Here is an 18,855-nt window from a genome sequence, read left to right on the forward strand (position 1 = left end):
CTGGCCCCAGTGCATCTCCCAACTGTGTTGGTCATTGACAAAAATTATATAGTTCATTGTATATGCGACAAATAAAGCTAATCGAGGAAGGCAGCAAGGATTTGTCAAGGCAAATCACGTTTAACTAATCTGATAGAAAATGAGGTTCCAGGAGGTCATTGAGGAAAATATGGTTAAGGTGGTCCATATGAACTTCCAAAGGGCAAGTAACAAATTTGTCATTAAGATTATAGCACTTACAATTCAAGGGGTTGCAGGAGCATAGGGAGGAAGGTAAAGGACAGTAACAAGAATGGTGGTGACGTCAGGCTGGAGGGAAATGTGGACTGGTGTTTCCCCAGGGTCAATGCCTTCTTTCTTTTCCCCGTTACAATCTCAGTGGTCATTTTATTAGGTACCTCCTGTAATTAATAAAGCAGCTACTGTGTGTATGTTCATGGCCTTCTGGTGTAGTCCATCCACTTCACGGTTCAACGTGCTGTGCGTTCAGAGATGCTCTTCTGCCCACCGCTGTTATGTGTGGTTATTTGAGTTATGTCACCTTCTAGTCAGCCTGAACAAGTCTGGCCATTCTCTTCCAACCTCTCAGTAACAAGGCGTTTTTGCCCACAAAGCTGCCACTCACTGGATTTTTTTTTTGTTTTTCCACACCATTCTCTCTGAACAGTAAAGACTGTTGTGTGTGAAAATCCCAGATCAGCAGTTTCTGAGATACTCAAACCACCCATCTGGCACTAACAATCATTCCACAGTCAAAGTCTCTTAGATCACATTCCTTCCCCATTCTGACGTTTGGTCTGAACAACAAATGAACCTCCCGACCACGTCTGTATGCTTTTATGCATTGAGTTGCTGCCACATGATTGTCTGATTAGACCTTTTTCATTATTGAGGTGTACAGAATACAGTATACTATGAACTACCACCCTCTGCCTTGTGTAGGCAAGACAATTCCTAATCCATATAGCCAAGTTTCCCAGGATCATTACCAAAGGCTCAACAATCTCTTCCCTCACTTCCAGTGTAACCTGGGCTACATCTTGTACAGCCCTGGCTATATAAATTGAGTCTATATCGATTATTCCTTTGACCACCTACTTAAAATACAACATACTTACATCATTATTCTCAAACCAGAGGAAGTAACAGCAGTAGTAATCTCCGTCACGGAATGTCAGAGTGGTATACCCCTTCTGTAAGTATCTCAGGCCCATACCAACCAAAGACCACACCTAACAAGATTAGAAAACCTTCAGTGAAAAATACTGTCGTATAAGCCTATGTAATGCAATAAGAAGTTTGCCAAATTACATTTAGATAAATACAATAGCAACGATAGTACTGATCAGAGGGGTATATTCAAAATAGGAATTTTCCATACACCAGGCATCCTGAAGAAGAAGCATTCTAAAGGCAGGATGACGCAACAGTGGCTGACAAGAGAAGTCAAGACTAACATAGAAGCAAAAGAGAGGGCATGTAATAGAGTGACAATTAGTGGAAATTAGAGGATTGGGAAATTAAAATAACAATAGAAGGCAACTAAGAAAACCCCACAAGGATGAAAAGATGAAATATGAAGGTAAGCTAGCCAATAATATCAAAAATGATACCAGAAGTTTTTTTTTAAATATATAGAGACTCAAAGAGAGTTCAGAGTATATATTGGGCAGCTGGAAAATGACAATGGAGAGATAATAACAGGAGCAAGGAAATGGTGGAGTAACTACATATTTTGCATCAGTCTTCACTGTAGAAGACACTAGCAGCATACTGGAGGTTCGAGTGTATCAAGAGGTGAGTACAGTTGCTAATACTAGGAAGACGGTGCATGGGAAACAAAGTTCTGAAGGCAGGTAAATGACCTGGACCTGATATTTAAAAGAGGCAGCTCCAACATTATTAATGAAGGCATTAGAAATGATCTTTCAAAAATCAACAGATTCTGGCATGGTTCTGGAGGACTGGAAAATTGCAAATGTCACTCCATTCTTCAAGAAGGGAGAGAGGCAGAAGAAAGGAAACTATAGGGCAGTTAGTCTGACCTCAGTGGTTGGGAAGATGTTGAAGTTGATTGTTATGGATGTGGTTTCGGGATAATGGGAGGCACATGATAAAGTAGGCCAAAGTTAGCATAGCTTCCAGAAATTAAAGCCTTGCCTGACAAACCTGTTGGAGTTCTTTGAAGAAATGACAAGCAGCACAGACAAAGGAGAGTCAGTGGATGTTTTGTACTTGGCATTTCAGAAGGCCTTTGACAAGGTGCCACACATGAGGCTGTTTAACAAGATAAGAGCCCAGTGTATTACAGGAAAGATACCAGCATGGACAGAGCATTAGCTGATTAGCAGGAGGCAAAGAGTGAGAATAAAGGGAGCTTTTTCTGATTAGCTACTGGTGATTAGTTCTGTTCTACAGGTGTCTGTGTTGGGACTGATTCTTTTTATGTTGTATGTGAACAACTGGGTGAAGAAATTTATGGCTTTGTGGCCAGTTTTGTGGACGATACCAAGGTAGGTGGAGGGACAGGTGGTGTTGTGGAAGCAGAGAAACTGCAGAAGGACTTGGACATATTAGGTGAACAGGCAAGGAGGAGGCTCATGGGATACAGCGTTGGGAGCGCAAAAGCCACAGTCTATTTTCTAAATGGGGAGAAAATGTAAAAAATCCAGAATCTAAAGGGACTTGGGGGGTTCTCATGCAGGATTCCCTGAAGATTAATTGCAGATTGAGTTGGTGGTGAGGAAAACAAACACAATTCATTTTAAGAGGACTAGAATATAAAAGCAAGGATGTAAATCTGAGACTTTTAAGGCATTGATGAGGCCTCACAAGTATTGAGAGCAGTTCTGGGTCCCTTATTTAGGGAAGGATGTGCTTAGAGGAGGTTCATGAGAATGATTCCAGGAATGAAAGGGTTAATGTATGAGCAGCTGGGCCCGTACTCACTGGAATTTAGAAAAATGAGGGGGAGGAAATCTCATTGAAACCGATTGAACAGTGAAAGGCCTGGACAGAGTGGATATAAAGCAGATGTTTCCTTTGGTGAGGGAGTCTAGGACCAAAGGGCACAGCCTCAGATTAAGTTCTTGATTAGTCAGGGCATGAGAGGTCACAGGAAGAAGGCAGAAGAAAGGGGTTGAGAGGGAAATGCATCAGCCATGGTGGAACGGTGGGGCACATTTGACGGGGCAAATGGCCTAAATCTGCTCTCATGTCTTATGGTCCTCTGGAGGCCACACCTGGAGTATTGTGTTCAGTTTTGGTTGCCTCATTATAGGAATGATGTGGAAGCTTCAGAGAGAGTACAGCAGAGATTTACCAGAAGGCTGCCTGGATTACAAAGCACATCTTCTGAAGAATGGTTAAGCGAGCTAGAGCTTTTGTCGTTGGAGTGAAGATGAGAGGTGGTTTGATGCAATAGACAATAGGTGCATGAGTAGGCCATTCAGCCCATCGAGCTAGCACCGCCATTCACTGTGATCATGGCTGATCATCCACAATCAGTACCCCATTCCTGCCTTCTCCCCATATCCCTTGACTCCGCTATCTTTAAGAGCTCTAACTCTTTCTTGAAAGAATAAATGCAAGTGTATAAAATGATCAAAAGCATAGATAGAGTGGATAGCCAGGGACTTTCACCCCAGAGTGAGAATTGCTAATAAGAGAGGATGTAATTTTGAGGTGATTAGAGTATGGGAGGGGGTAATATCAGAGGCAAGAGGCACACACAGTGTGCTAAGTGCGTGGAATGCCAGTGGTGATGGTAGAGGCAGATACTTTAATAGATTCTTAGATAGGCACGTGGATGTGGGAGAGAATAATGAGGTTGATCATGTACTGGGCTGTAGTTGTTCTATTTTCTATGTGGAGCTTCAACTGAAAGGGAAGTATTTAGAAATTGGGAGTTTATTCTCTCCCCCCCCCCCCCCCGCTCCCCCCACAGCAATGAAGTTTGAGTGATGGATTCAAGATCGACCAGATCATTACTTCAAAAGAGACTTTCATTTTCGCTTGGTAGGGACAACATTTACTGCCCACCTCTAACAGCCTGTGAGAAGATACAGTACCTTTGAGAAATACCACAGCTGTTGTAGTGAAGATGCTGTACATAATGTTTGGGGAAGGGTTTCTGGAATTCAAACTCAGCAATGATGAAGGACAGGAAGTGCATCATGAAGGGGAAAGATCCCATAATCACTCAGAGCCTGGTGGCCAAGGTAGCGGACGATACGACGATAGGTGGAGTGGCAGGTAGTGGTGTGGAAGTAGGGAGTCTGTAGAAGGACTTAGATTAGGAGAAGGGCAAAGAAGGAGATGGGCAAAGAAGGGGCAATTGGAATATAATATAGGAAAGTATATGGTCATACACTTTTGGTAGAAAGAATATAGACGTAGACCATTTTCTAAATGGGAGAAAAGTCAGAAATAGGAGGCAAAGGGACTTGTGAGCGCTCGTGCAGGATTCTCCAGTGGTGAAATTGCAGGTTGAGCTGGTGTTGAGGAAGGCTTTTGCAATGATAGTATGCATTTAGAGAGGACTAGAATGTAAAAGCAAGGATGTGATGCTGAGGCTTTATAAGGCATTGGTAAGACCACACGGAGTATTGCGGGCAGTTTTGAAGGGCCTACATAGTGGATATGAAGAGGAGATTTCCTATAGTGAGGGAGTCTGGGAACACAGGGGACAGCCTCAGAACAGAAGAATGTCCCTTTAGAACAGAGATAAGGAGGAACTTCTTTAGCCAGAGGGTGGTAAATCTGTGGAATTCATTACCACAGATGGCTGTGAAGGCCAAATCATTGGGTATAATTAGAACCGAGGTCGATAGTACGGGAAAGTTACATACATGGATAGAGTGTTGGCTGATTGGCAGGAAACAGAAGGTGGGAATAAAGGGATCCCATTCTGGTTGGCTGCTGGTTACCAGTGGTGTTCTACAGGGGTTCGTGTTGGGGCCGCTTCTTTTTACGTTGTACATCAACGATTTGGATTATGGAATAGATGGCTTTGTGGCTAAGTTTGCTGACAATACGAAGATAGGCGGAGGGGCCGGTAGTGCTGAGCAAACAGAGGGTCTGCAGAGAGACTTGGATAGATTGGGAGAATGGGCAGAGAAGTGGCAAATGAAATACAATGTTGGAAAGTGTATGGTTATGCACCTTGGTAGAAGAAATAAACGGGCAGACTATTATTTAAATGGGGAGAGAATTCAAAGTTCTGAGATGCAACAATAGAGTATAGGAGCAGAGATGTGATGTTGAAGCTCCATAAGGCACTGGTAAGACCTCACTTGGAGTACTGTGTGCAGTTTTGGACTCCTTATTTAAGAAAGGATGTGCTGATGTTGGAGAGGGTTCAGAGAAGATTCACTGGAATGATAGGGTTAACATATGAGGAACGTTTGACTGCTATTGGACTGTACTCCTTGGAGTTTAGAAGAATGAGGGGGGGGACCTCAGAAACATTTCAAATGTTCAAAGGCATGGACAGAGTGGATGTGGCAAATTTGTTTCCCATGTTGGGGGAGTCTAGTACGAGAGGGCATGACTTAAGGATTGAAGGGCGCCCATTCAGAACAGAGATGCGAAGAAATTTTTTTAGTTAGAGGGTGGTCAATCTATGGAATTTGTTGCCACGGGTGGCAGTGAAGGCCAAGTCATTGGGCGTATTTAAGACAGAGATTGATAGGTATCTGAGTAGCCAGGGCATCAAAGGTTATGGTGAGAAGGCGGGGGAGTGGGACTAAATGGGAGAATGGATCAGCTCATGATAAAATGGCACAGCAGACTCGATGGGCCGAATGGCCGACTTCTGCTCCTTTGTCTTATGGTCTTATGATAGTTTCTTGATTAGCAAGGATGTCAAAGATTATGGAGAGAAGGCAGAAGAATGGAGTTCAGAGGGATAATAAATCAGCCAAGATGGAAAAGCAGAGCAGACTCAATGGGCCAAATGTCCTAATTCTGCTCCTGTGTCTTATGGTCTTACGATTTAAAAGCCTTTTGGGAAATAGGAGTAATATCCAATAGTCTGGAAAATCTGCCATTCCAGCACCATAGTTATGAGGATGGCAGATGATCGCAGTTTTACTGTACCTTGCTTTTAATGAATGTAGCCAATGGTCCTTTCCCCAGCTCTGTGGACTTCTCTGAAGTATTTAAGGAAGGTGCAATCATTTGGCCCATTGTCCTGTCCACGTAAATGAAATGGATCAGTCCTGGGAAGTCTTGCAGATAGGTATAGTCAAAGTCAAGGTCAACCAAATGCACAGCATTTACAGAACATAGGATTAAAAGATTATCAATCATCAAGTGATAACATTGAAGGCAATCTTTCTGTTTCTGCTTTAATGTTCTGGAGCTACAACTAAATTCAATGTAACTCAGTATGAGAGAATAATTTGTAGCAACTTTCACAGCCAACAACAGTCCAAACTACTTTCCAGCCAGTGAAGTGATTTTCAAGATTAGTCACAAGTTGCAGGATAAACAATTAAAATTTGTACAACAAGCTCCCACAAAACATGTGATAAAACAGTAACAACCAAACTCTGGTTAGATCACGCTTGGGAGTATTGTGTTCCGTTCTAGTCACCACATTATAGGAATGATGTGGATGCTTTAGAGAGGGTGCAGAGGAGATTTACCAGGATGCTCTCTGGATTCAAGAGCATGTCTTATGAGGGTAAACTGAGCGACCTGAGGGCTTTTCTCTTTCCAGACAAGAGGAATGAGAAGTGACAAGATGATGAGGCATAGATCAAGAGGACAGGCAGAGACCTTTTTGCAGGGGCAGAAATGGCTAACAGTGGGGCATCATTTTAAGGTGATTGGAGGAAAGTATAGGAGGAACGTTAGAAGTAGGATTCATTTTTAGTTATTTATTTAAACACAGAGCGGTGTGTGCATGGTACACACTGCCAGGGTCGGTGGCAGAAGCAGGTACATAATGGACGTTTAAGGGACTCTATGTGGATCAAAGAGAAGTGGAGGGCTATGTCGGATGGAATGGTTGGATTGACCTTCAGCACAGAATTATGGCGGAAGAGCCTGTACTATTCCATGTTCTACAAGCTCCCACAAAACATGATAAAACCATAACCATCAAACGCCTTTGTGATACTGCTTGAAGGACAGGTCAAGTAACCAGTTCAGTAGGAAGAACCTCCATGTATTTTTTTCCATAATGCCTTGTGATCATTTGTACCCACCCAAGGGGAAAGACGGGACCTCTAACTGATGACTTGTTTGAAAGACAGCATCTCTGGAAATGGTGCGATGGAATGCCAGCCTGGATTACAGCCTCAGCCCTTTGGTCTGGTAGTTAAACTATGCCCGTTTTAACAGGCCACTTAAGTAATCATTAACAGTGCCTATAAAAAGTATTCAACCAATGCGCAAAAGATGACAAATTGTGCAAATTTTTTAAAAAGCTGAGTTGTGAAGTCCTTGAAAGTAAGTCTGTAGGTTGTGGCATCAATTCAGAGTTGAGGTGACTGAAGTTTTCCACTCCGGTTCAGGAGCCCGATGGTCGAAGGGTAGTAACTGTTCCTGAACCTGGTGGTGTAGAACCCAAGGCTCTTGTACTTCCTTCCCGATGAGAACAGAGCACGGCCTGGATGGTGGAGGTATTGAAAGAAGCCCCTTTGTGTCTTTGCTAGTCATTTATAACAGGAAGCCTCAAATTATGACCAGGAGCTTGATCCTTAGATTTATTTTCCCTTTCAAATAGCTCCAGCTAAGATGCCTCCATGCCTCTAAATAAGCTATGACATACAGAGAACAAGTTGGACAAATCATACATTAACATTATTGAAATTGGCATAAGTGCCTTTTGTGCAAAAGATTACTTTTCTCTAAATTTGCAAAGAGGCATAATCTTAAGAAGCTTCCTTGCCATGAAACATTAACTCTTTCTCTACAGAGTGCTACCTGACATGCTGAGTGTCTTGAGCATGTTTATTCCAGACTTCCAGCATCTGTAGAACTTTGATTTTTAAGAAATCATCTTTAATAGCCAACAAGGATATGAAATCACGGTGGTATTCCTCTTGCTCTTTACCAAGAGGAAATCCTTCCAGTCTATCAGTTTCTCCCTACAGGGAACAGAGAAAAACCATTGTAACATTAAAAATGTGACTCAGAACAGTGTCTCTTTGTATCTACATGTACTCCATTTCGCTGATTTACAGAGAATCCCAAAATGTGACCCATTTTGGTTTCTAATTGGCCACTGATCTGTAAGCTGATTGCTGCAAGCAGTCAGCTCGTCAGTTCCATCTGTGAAGAACATAACAAGAAGAGGATGAACCTGAAAAGTATTTCCAGCAGAGTCAGCTTTTGTTTCAGAGGTTTAATCAATGCACCGCAGAAAGCATCCTACCTGGATACATCACAGCTTGGCACAGCAGCTGTTCTGCCTGTGACTGTAGGAAACCAGACAGAGTTCAGCACATCACAGAAACCAGCCAGCCCTCCATGGACCCTATCTTTACTTCTCGCTGCCTCGGTAAAACAGCCAACGTAATCAAAATCCCCACCCATCCCAGACTTTTCTCTCTTCTCTTCCTTCCCATCAGGCAGAAGATACAAAAGCCTCAACATACGCACCACCAGGTTCAAGAAAGCTTCTCATCTGCTGTTTTAAGACTTTGAATGGACCTCTTGTACAATAAGATGGATTCTTGACTTCACCATCAACCCCATTATGATCTTGCATGTTAGTTTACCTACACTGCACATTCTCTACACACTTTATTCTGCTTTGTTAATGTTTCTCCAAGTATTACCTCCATGCACTGTGTAATGAATTGATCTGTAAAACAATACACAAGACAAGTTTGTCATTGTACCTCGGTACATGAGACAATAATAAACCAACTCCAATAATCCTAATACCAACCACAGTTATGTTTTATATTAACTAGTCCTGTATTGTCATCCCTCAACACACCAGTCCAGATGCCAAGCCACCCAATGCTCCCTCAGCACTGATGCCTCTCCCCTCCAGTTCAGCACAGGGTACTACCACTGTCAACATCCTTTCCTTACCCTGCACCTACCATCCACACCTCCACATTCCAACTACTATCATCCCAATCGTCACCTCCCTCCAACTCCCCAGTCACCATGGGCTCACTCTCACTACTGAGCAGGTGAGAAGGGTTCTGGGGGAAACTCAGATGCGGCAAAGCATTGGGGCTGGATGGTGTGAACCCCAAGGTCCTGACTGAGTGTGCTGAGCAGTTGTGGGGAGTTCTCCAGCCCATTTTCAATCTGAGTCTCAGCCTAGAAAGGGTCCCAACTGTGGAAAACATCAATGTTATCCCAGTATCCAAGTACAGCCAACCAAAAGTCTTGAATGACTACAGTCCAATGGCCCTGACCACACAAATCATGAAGACCCTAGAGAGGCTGGTCCTGGCTCACTCCGACCCCTGGTCAGATCAGCCCTCGATCCCCTGCCATTTGCCTACCAGGAGCACATTGGAGTTGACGATGCTCTCATCTACCTGCTGAACAGAGCCTACTCCCATTTGGATAAGCAGGACAGCTCTGGGGATCATGTTTTTAAATTTCTCAAGTGCCTTCAATACCTCGTTGCTGGGAGAAAAGCTCCGTTCATTGCAGGTTGGCGCTTCCATTGTATCCTGGACAATGGACTACCTGCCTGGCAGACCACAGTCTGTGTGGCTTCAGAGCTGTGTGTCAGACATGGCTATAAACAGCACTGGGGCCCCACAGGGGACTGTATTGGCTCTTTTCCTGTTTACCCTGTGAACCTCGAACTTTAGATACAACACTGAGTCATGTCATTTGCAGAAATTCTCTGATGACTCAGCAATAGTTGGGTGTATAAAAGAAGGACGGGAGGATGAATACAGAGCCATGGTGGAGGACTTTGTTAAATGGCGCAAACTGAATCATCTGCAGCTCAACGTCAGTAAGACAAAGGAGATGGTGATGGACTTTAGGAAGACTAAGCCTGCACTGCTCCCTGTTACTCTTGATGGTGAGGACGTGGATGTGGTGAGAACCTACAAGTACCTGGGGGTGCACCTGGATGACAGACTTGAGTGGAGCACCAACACAGAGGCTGCGTACAAGAAGGGCCAGAGTCACCTCTACCTCCTGAGGAGACTGAGGTCCTTTAGTGTATGCAGGCCTCTCCTTCACATGTTCTACCAGTCTGTTGTCGTCAGTATAATCTTCTATGTGGTGATGTGCTGGGGCAATGGCATCAACGCGGGTGATGCCAACAAGTTTAATAAACTGATTAGAAAGGCTACCTCTGTTATTGGAGTCAAACTGGACACTCTGGCGGCTGTGGTAGAACAAAGGACCCTGCAGAAAATCTTGGCAATTCTGGACAACGTTTCTCACCCTCTGCATGCCACCTTGGCTAAACAGAGGAGCACCTTCAGTAATAGACTAAGATAACTGCACTGCTCCAAAGAGCGCTATACGAGGTCGTTTTTACCCTCAGTCATCAGGCTCTATAATGAGTCAACCTATAACCAGGGAAGTGATGACCCCCTCCTGTTAGGCTGAGGTAACTTATTTTTTATTCTTTCTTACTTCTCTTCTATGTGTGCACTTGTAATGTTACTGTGACACCATAATTTCATTTGGGATCAATAAAGTATCCATCTCTGAACGACTTTTATAATTTCTGCAGATTTTCATATAATAACTACAGGATGATTATATTGGGAAGGGTCTCGGCCCAAAACAATGACTGTTCTCTTTCTCATGGATGCTACCTGACCTGCTGAGTTCCTCCAGCATTTTGTGTGCTCTGCTTGGATTTCCAACACCTGCAGATTTTCTCGTTTGTAGACGATTACATTACAACCTTTTATCGAACATCGTAGCCAATACCCATCATCTTGTCATCAGCAATCCTCAATGAAATAAAAACTATTTCGAACTTGACGGTACATACTGTATACAATAGTGACGTGAAGTGACTGGATTAGTGGTTCAGACCATTTTTCACCAACACTTCAACCATCAGGCTGAAGTCACCTACTTTACAAGTGGAAGTACACCAGCTGAGGGATCATGTCCGGCAAAGACACTCAGTGGCCATTTTATTAGGTACACCTGTACACTTTGTTAATGCAAATATCTAACAACCAACCATGTGTCAGCAACTCAATGCAGACATCATCAGGAGGTTCAGCTGTTGTTCAAACCAAGCAACAGAACAGGGAAGGAATGTGATCCAAATGACTTTGGCCACGGAACAATTGTTGGTGTCAGGCAAGGTGGTTTGATTATCTCAAAAGCTGCTGATCTCCTGGGATTTTCCCGCATGGTCTCCAGAGCTTATGGAGAATGGTGCAAAAAACACAAATATCTAGTGAAAAGCAATTCTGTGGGCAAAAACACCTTGTTAGTGAGAGAGGTTAGAGGAAAATGGCCAGACTGGTTCAGGAGGTACTACACAAGGCAAATCCATTCTATTTATTCTTCTGCCTAATAGTAATACGTACTGGACAATTTTTTGCATTTTGGTCTGCAAGTCGATAGTCAAATGCTGAGAGCCTCCTGCTGGTTTTACCAGGAAATAGTGCTGATAAAGCAAGCATAGTTGGGTCTTCACATTCCGACATGCCTGCAACAGACTGCAACAGAACAAATCAAGATGGAACAATTCCCAACACTCAAACCAAACACCACTCAGCGATAGGTAAACAACAGTCCAAATATTTCACAATGAATAACTGAAGGCTTAATTTCCAAAATAAAAAAAAAATAACTCAGACTCCGTTCAAACCCGTTTTGAATTACAGGTGGGTTATGATCTGGGTGTAGGTACAGTGGGTGGGACAAGAGTCGCAACCTACAGCCCATGGACCCCTTTGCTTAATGATATTGGTCCATGGCATAATAAAGGTTGGAACCCCTAAACTAGTCAGAAACCCAGGCCAGCACAAACTAGCTGGGCCAAAGGGCCCGTTTCTGTTCTGTAGTGGTAACTATATTCTATGCCCAGCACAGAATGTCCCCGCCAGTACTGATTTGAGTCAGAATAAATAACAAGGGCATATCATGAGGCACAAGGAGCCTGGAATTGAATTAAATCACTTCGGTTACCGACCTTCATTACTAGTCATTAAGTCATTCGGGAAAAGTGTGGGTATTAGGTGGGTGCAGGAAAAGTCTCAGCGTTTGGAACATCCAGAAGAGCATCAACTTTAGTTCAGCACGGTCTGAAAGAGTCTGGAAGGGCCGAGATGGCCCGTTTCCATGCTGTAATTGTTATATGGTTATATGGTTTTATGGTTTATGTGCCCATGGTTGGAGCATACTGCACAGGAAAGAATTTCTGTCTTGCACGTACTCATTGTATATTTTAATGCACACGGGATGAAACAGGCTCAGAAAGACATTGAAAAGAAATGTTTTCTCACTCCTGAGGATTTCCAGTGTTGCCTTTAGAAAATGCTTTGTTCTTGAAGTCTATCCAGGCAGACTGTAACTGCAGTAAACATCAGAAACACACATTGGTTACTATTTAGTGCTCCAGATAGAGTAGTGTAAAACCCAAGTCAAATAGAACTAAAGTTGGCTCATCATCCACAGTCCACACCTGCATATTTACCTAGGCTAGGGGCCTCAGGTGAGACCTGTTGGGGCCACTGAGGAAAATCATGCTTCAGGCTTCTGACTGCCAAGGTCCTAGCCCCTACCTACCTGCAACATCTGTACTGTGGGTCAAGGTTCAGAATGGCACAGAAGTGCACAACACCAGCAATCAGGGTTCAATTCCTGCCACAATCTGTAAGGAGTTTCAAAGTTTCCAGTGTGGCCATGTGGGTTTCCTCTGGGTGTTCCAGTTTCCTCCCACATTCCAAAGACGTACAAGTCAGGAAGTTGTGGGCATGCAATGTTGGTGCCAGAGAAGCATGTGGGCGCCCCCTGCCGCCCCAGCACATCCTCAGAACATGGGGGGTCACTGAATCAAATAACTCACTTCACTGTGTTTCGATGTACGTGACAAATAAAACTAAAGATTTAAGTGTCTTTCTCTCCCAAGTTTTATCAATAACATATCACATCACTCTATTACCTGCTGCTTTGGGACTCCAATAGCCTTTATGAATTTATCCATCTTTTGCCTTAGATCTGACAAGTTGGGATGAACACGAGAAGAGTGTCCGAGCTCCTGTCCCTCACTCAGTCTGGCCTCCAGCACACTGAATGCATCCAGGAGATGATACAAGGTCACTGCAACTTGACTGTTAGGAACCTGCCAGTAAAGAAATTAAATGAACTTGTTAGTGACAATAAAATAATCCTTTCACTGGGATTAAATTTGTGAAAGGTCCAGGGAGCACTTTCTGCAGGAATTAGGTCTAATTTCAGAGCACATTCCATTACAGCCCTCCAAAGTTTAAATTTAAAACCCAATAAACTAAAGGCAATATCAGTACAGCACAGGAGTGTTATTTTGATTTTTAATGAAGGCTGTAACTATATAATTAATTGCCTATCCGACTTAATAATACCAGCTGGTAGAGACAATTGTAGCAACTATCATCAGGATAGTAGCTATAATTATGAGTAGAGGAGCCTTAGATTCCACACCACCAAGTTCAGGAACAGTTTTACCCTACAACCAGCAGGCTGCTGAACCAGCATGGCCACTCACCTCAACAATGACCTCTTTCCACAACCTACAGCCTCGCTTTTGCAGACTTTACATCTGATCGTTTCAGTATTATGTTTTATTTGTCTTCTTCCGTAAGTTGGTTATTTCTAAGTATTTTATGTATAGTTTTTCATAAATTCTACTGTTTTTCTTTACTTTCCTGTAAACGCCTGCAAGAAAATGCATCCCAAGGTGTATGGTAACATGCACTTTGATAATAAATTTACTTTGACTGGTGCGGTCACCTGATAGAACAAGGAATAAAGCAAAGCATTATACTAATAATTGCATATCAAATGTTTTGTTTTCTCACGTTGACCCTTACTGTTTCCTGAATAACTAACTTCTCCATTCTTTGCTTTCACATGTCACAAGATATCAGACTGGAAGCTGAAGTACTTCCGCCAAGTTAGCTTGAAAGTTAATCCGAGCCATAACATCTTGCACTCTTCGGGAAGCACTGCCATGAAGTCTGAGAGAAGAGAACTCAGTTTGTTATCTCTCATTACAGAGGGATAAAAGGAATAGTGGAAAGAAAGCTTATACTAAAGAAAGATATGTAGCAGATCAATTAGCTGCAGAATGTAAATGTTTCAGTTTTTAGGTGCTGTTCCTCAGAATCGACATTTTGCTTCCAGATGTGTTTTAAGCATGTTCATTTTTTCTTTTAAATAGCTGAGCAGCTTTGTATGACTAAGACTGTTAGACTAGATGTGATTCAGGACCTGGGACTAGAACAAGGGTGCAGACTGAGTCCAGTGGTACAAGCATGAAGGAACAGATTGGTGCTTATTATCGAGGTCAGTTTGAGCACCAAGCATAGGGAAGACATTGAGACAACAGGGAGGTAGCTCCTATGAGGAGCATTTGATGAGGCTGTACAAGAAACTGGACAGACCACATTTGGAGTATTGCAGGCAGTTTTGGGCCCTGTATCCAAGGAAGAACGTGCTGGCATTGGAGAGAGTCCAGAGATTTACAAGAATCAACCTGGGTATGAAAGAGTTAATGTATGAAGAATGTTTGATGGCTCTGGGCCTGCACTGACGGAGTTCAGAAGAATAAAAGAAGTTTAGAAAGGTACATGATGGTCAGGGTACAGAGGGCGATGGTCCCAGTGCAGGTCGATGGGAGTAGGCAGATTAAATGGTTCAGCACATACTAGATGGGTCAAAGAGCATGTTTCTGTGCTGTACATTTCTATGACGTCTCACTGAAATCTACTGAACATTGAAAGGCCTAAATAGAGTGGATGTGATAAGGGTGTTTCCAATAGTGGGAGAGTCTAGGACCAGAGGGCACAGCCTCACAACAGAAGGATGTCCTTTTGGAATAGAGGAGGAGGAGGAATTTCTTCAGACAGACAATGGTGAATCTGTGGAATTCACTGCCACAGAAGCCTGTGGAGGCCAATTTATTGGGTACATTTAAAGCAAAGGTTGATTAGTTCTTGATTAGTAAAGGCATCAAAGGTTACAGGGAGAATCCAGGGGAATGGGGTTGAGGAGGAAAATAGATCAGCTATGACTGAATGGTGCAGCAGACTCAATGGGTTAATTACGCACCCATGTTTTATGCACTTAAGGGCAGCATCTAGTACAAGGAAATATGAAGAATAATTTTAAAATATCTTTGTAATGTTATTCACTGTGTGGATGTTTTTGGACCACCATGTCTACATCAACCTTGAAATCTAAACTCATCTTATCTGCCTGCACTTATTTCACATCTCTCGCTTCCCCGTCTGTTCATGTTCCTATCCAAATGCCTCTTAAACACTGCTGTTGGATCCATTTCTATTGTCTTCCCTGGCAGCACGACTTAGGCTCCAATCACTCTCTGTAGAAAAAAAAACACTTGTCTTGCATAGTAACGCATGCAAAATGTTGGAGGAGCTCAGTAGGTCAGAAAAGAGAGGAATAAACAGTCGATGGTTCGCGCTGAGACTCTTCACAAGTCCCAGTGAAGGGTCTTGACCGAAACATCAACTGGTTATTCCTTTCCATAGATCAGGGGTTCCCAAGCTGGGGTTCACGGACCCATTAGTAGAAGTCATAGAACATAGAATAGTACAGCACAGTACAGACCCTTCGGCCCACAATGTTGTGCCGAGCCTCAAACCCTGCCTCCCATATAACCCCCCACCTTAGATTCCTCCATATACCTGTCTAGTAGTCTCTTAAATTTCACTAGTGTATCTGCCTCCACCACTGACTCAGGCAGTGCATTCCACGCACCAACTCTGAGTAAAAAACATTCCTCTAATATCCCTCTTGAACTTCCCACCCCTTACCTTAAAGCCATGTCCTATTGTATTGAGCAGTGGTGCCCTGGGGAAGAGGCGCTGGCTGTCCACTCTGTCTGTTCCTCTTAATATCTTGCATACCTCTATCACATCTCTTCTCATCCTCCTTCTCTCCAAAGAGTAAAGCCCTAGCTCCCTCAACCTCTGATCATAAACCATACTCTCTAAACCTGGCAGCATCCTGGTCAATCTCCTCTGTCCCCTTTCCAATGCATTCACATCCTTCCTATAGTGAGGCAACCAGAACGGGACACAGTACTCCAAGTGCGGCCTAACCAGAGTTTTATAGAGTTGCATCATTACCTCGTGACTCTTAAACTCTATCCCTCGACTTATGTCCATGGCAGAAAAAGGGTTAAGAACTTCTGCCACAGTTGCTGCCTGACCTGCTGAGTTCCTCCAGCATTGTGTGTGTTACTCTGGATTTCCAGCATCTGCAGAATCTCTTCTCTTTATGATTTGCTGCACGTCTTCTTTAAACTATCACATCTCATCTTAAAGATGTGCTAGACAAGTTTATTTCAGTAAGAGCAAAGAGGAATAAACTGGCCAGGCACAGGGATCAAGTGCACCACAGAGTAGCAGAATAAACATCAGCGTGGACTAATTAGGCTGCATAATCTTCATGTGTCATGAGGTGATAATAAAAATAATCTGTATTTACATAGAGCCTTTAATACAGTAAAATCAGGAAGTCTGGCAGATTAGAGACAGGTGTTTGGCAGCGGCAGTGGCAGGAACAACCTTCAAGAATTTCATGAATCATTTTGAACATTGTTACATACCTCATGGGCATCCTGTGACTGTCTTATGACCATGATGTAATGGTCTTGTGATGGTGGAGTGATGTAATTTTCCCACCAGTGTGAGGTCACGTGATGAGATGTTCACATCAGGTATAAAAGGAGAACCCCTGTTGTGATGCAGCTGGTTTTCAGTTAGTTTTCAGTTTAGTTCGTCAGTTACTCCGTTATGCTGCGTATTCGTCTCATGATGCAATTTTGTTTTAAAATAGAGTTCTACTTTCTACTGTAGAAAGAATTCTACAATAGAATTCTACAATTCTATTCTATTTCTCCCCTGAGAAACGCTGTCTCATTCTGCCCTGCAGAGCTGATGTATGGTTAGAATGACAATAAAGTTTTTTTTTAATCTTTTGAATCTTGAATCTAAGGTAAAATCATTGCGCTGGCAGTTTCACCAATCGCTGCCAGCTTTGTTGGTGTATCCTTGATTTACCTTTACAGTAGTATTGGAAAGTGAAAACCTTACTGAAGGATCGGAATAAAGTTGGAGTCTTTCGGCGGTTTAATGAAGAATCGACCTTATTGAGGATTCGCTCAGAAGTGGTGACCTGTATCTGAGATAACTCCTGCAAGAGCAGGGAAGTTTGTGCAGTGTTCACTCGCCAGAAAAAGGTCAGTTCCTTTAAGCCGTTTCGTTTCCTTCGTCGTGAATCCTTTGGAGAACCAGCAGTAACGTCACGTCTTCGAAGAAATCCGCTTCCAGAGAAGTCTCTCCTTATTGACTGTGTAAATCACTTGGACTTTCGAATTTACCATTTTAAGACTATGTTTGAATTTACCACTTTAAGAACTGTTTTCGATTTTACCCTTTTAAGAACTGTTCCAGAGTTGCCATATAGCAGTTAACTTCCGGTTAAGTTAGTTGTCTGAATACTTTTCGCTGTTGTTGAGCAGAGTTTAATAAATGTTTATGTTTGTTTATAAGACCCTGGCTCATTTCAGTATTCATTGTTGCTAATGCCGTAACAACATGGAAAGGTGAAAAGCACTATGTTAATGAAGGGATGCCTGAGAAGCTCCAATTTGCCTACTGGAGCAACAGGTCCACAGCAGATACCATCTCACCGGCTCTTCACTCAACCCTGGAACATCTGGACAGCAAAGTCTTTATCAACTACAGCTCAGCAGTCAATACCATCATCCCCTCAAAATGAACCAATAAGCTTCTAAACCTTGGCCTCAATACATCCTTCCGCAATTGATCCTGGATTTCCTCACTTGCAGATCCCAGTCAGTTCAGATTGGCAACAACATCTCCACAATCTCCATCAGCACAGGTACACCACAAGGCTGTGTGCTTAGTCATAAGTATAAAGTGAGTAGAGCAGGACACTGTGTGGCGAAGCACAGCTCCGATCCCATATTCAAGTTTACTGTCAAAGTTGAATCAAAGGTGGTGATGAATTAGCATATAGGAGGGAGACTGAAATCTAGCTGAGTGCTGTCATAACAACAACCACCTCTTACTGAATGTCAGAAGACCAAGGAGCTAATTATAGACTTCAGGAGAAGAAAACCAGAGCTCCATGAGTCAGTCCTCATCAGGTGATCAGCAGTGAAATGGGTTGGCAAATTAAAATTTCCAGGTCTTATTATTTGAGAGGACCTCTCCTGGGCCAAGTGCGCAAGTGCAATTATGAAGAAAGCACATCAGTGCCTCTGCTTCCCCTGAAGTTTTCAGAGATTCAGCAGACATCTAAAACGTTGACAAACTTCTATTGATGTGTAGTGGAGGATATGTTAGCTGGCTACCTCACAACCTGGTATGGAAACACCAATGCCCTTGAATGGAAAATCCTACAAAAAAGTAGTGGATACGGGCCCTGTCCATCGCAGGTAAAGAACTCCCAACCATTGAGCACATCTACGCGAAACGCTGTCACTGGAAAGCAGCATCCATCATCAAGAACATCCAGGCCTTGCTCTCTTCTCGCTGCTACCATCATGAAGAAGATACAAGTGTCTCAGGACCCACACCACCAGGTTCAAGAACAGTTATCACCCCTCAACCATCAGGCTCTTGAACCAGAGGGGATACCTTGACCTAACTTCACTTGCCCTATCATTCAGATGTTCCTACA

General features: G+C 43.1%; 1 protein-coding gene across 1 annotated transcript in view; it reads right to left on the reverse strand.

Moving 5' to 3' along the window:
• hps1 (HPS1 biogenesis of lysosomal organelles complex 3 subunit 1) overlaps positions 1 to 18,855 on the reverse strand; it is a 95,919-nt gene that overhangs the window by 19,902 nt on the left and 57,162 nt on the right. The window contains exons 10-15 of the mRNA XM_072238983.1: positions 13,082 to 13,261; positions 12,423 to 12,490; positions 11,502 to 11,633; positions 8,034 to 8,099; positions 6,100 to 6,241; positions 1,119 to 1,232 (exon numbers count right to left, since the gene is read on the reverse strand). Coding sequence (XP_072095084.1) covers positions 1,119 to 1,232; positions 6,100 to 6,241; positions 8,034 to 8,099; positions 11,502 to 11,633; positions 12,423 to 12,490; positions 13,082 to 13,261 — 702 coding nt within the window. The remainder of the gene's footprint in view (positions 1 to 1,118; positions 1,233 to 6,099; positions 6,242 to 8,033; positions 8,100 to 11,501; positions 11,634 to 12,422; positions 12,491 to 13,081; positions 13,262 to 18,855) is intronic.

This window comes from Mobula birostris, chromosome 21 (assembly GCF_030028105.1).
Source record: "Mobula birostris isolate sMobBir1 chromosome 21, sMobBir1.hap1, whole genome shotgun sequence".
NCBI classification, from domain to species: Eukaryota; Metazoa; Chordata; class Chondrichthyes; order Myliobatiformes; family Myliobatidae; genus Mobula; species Mobula birostris.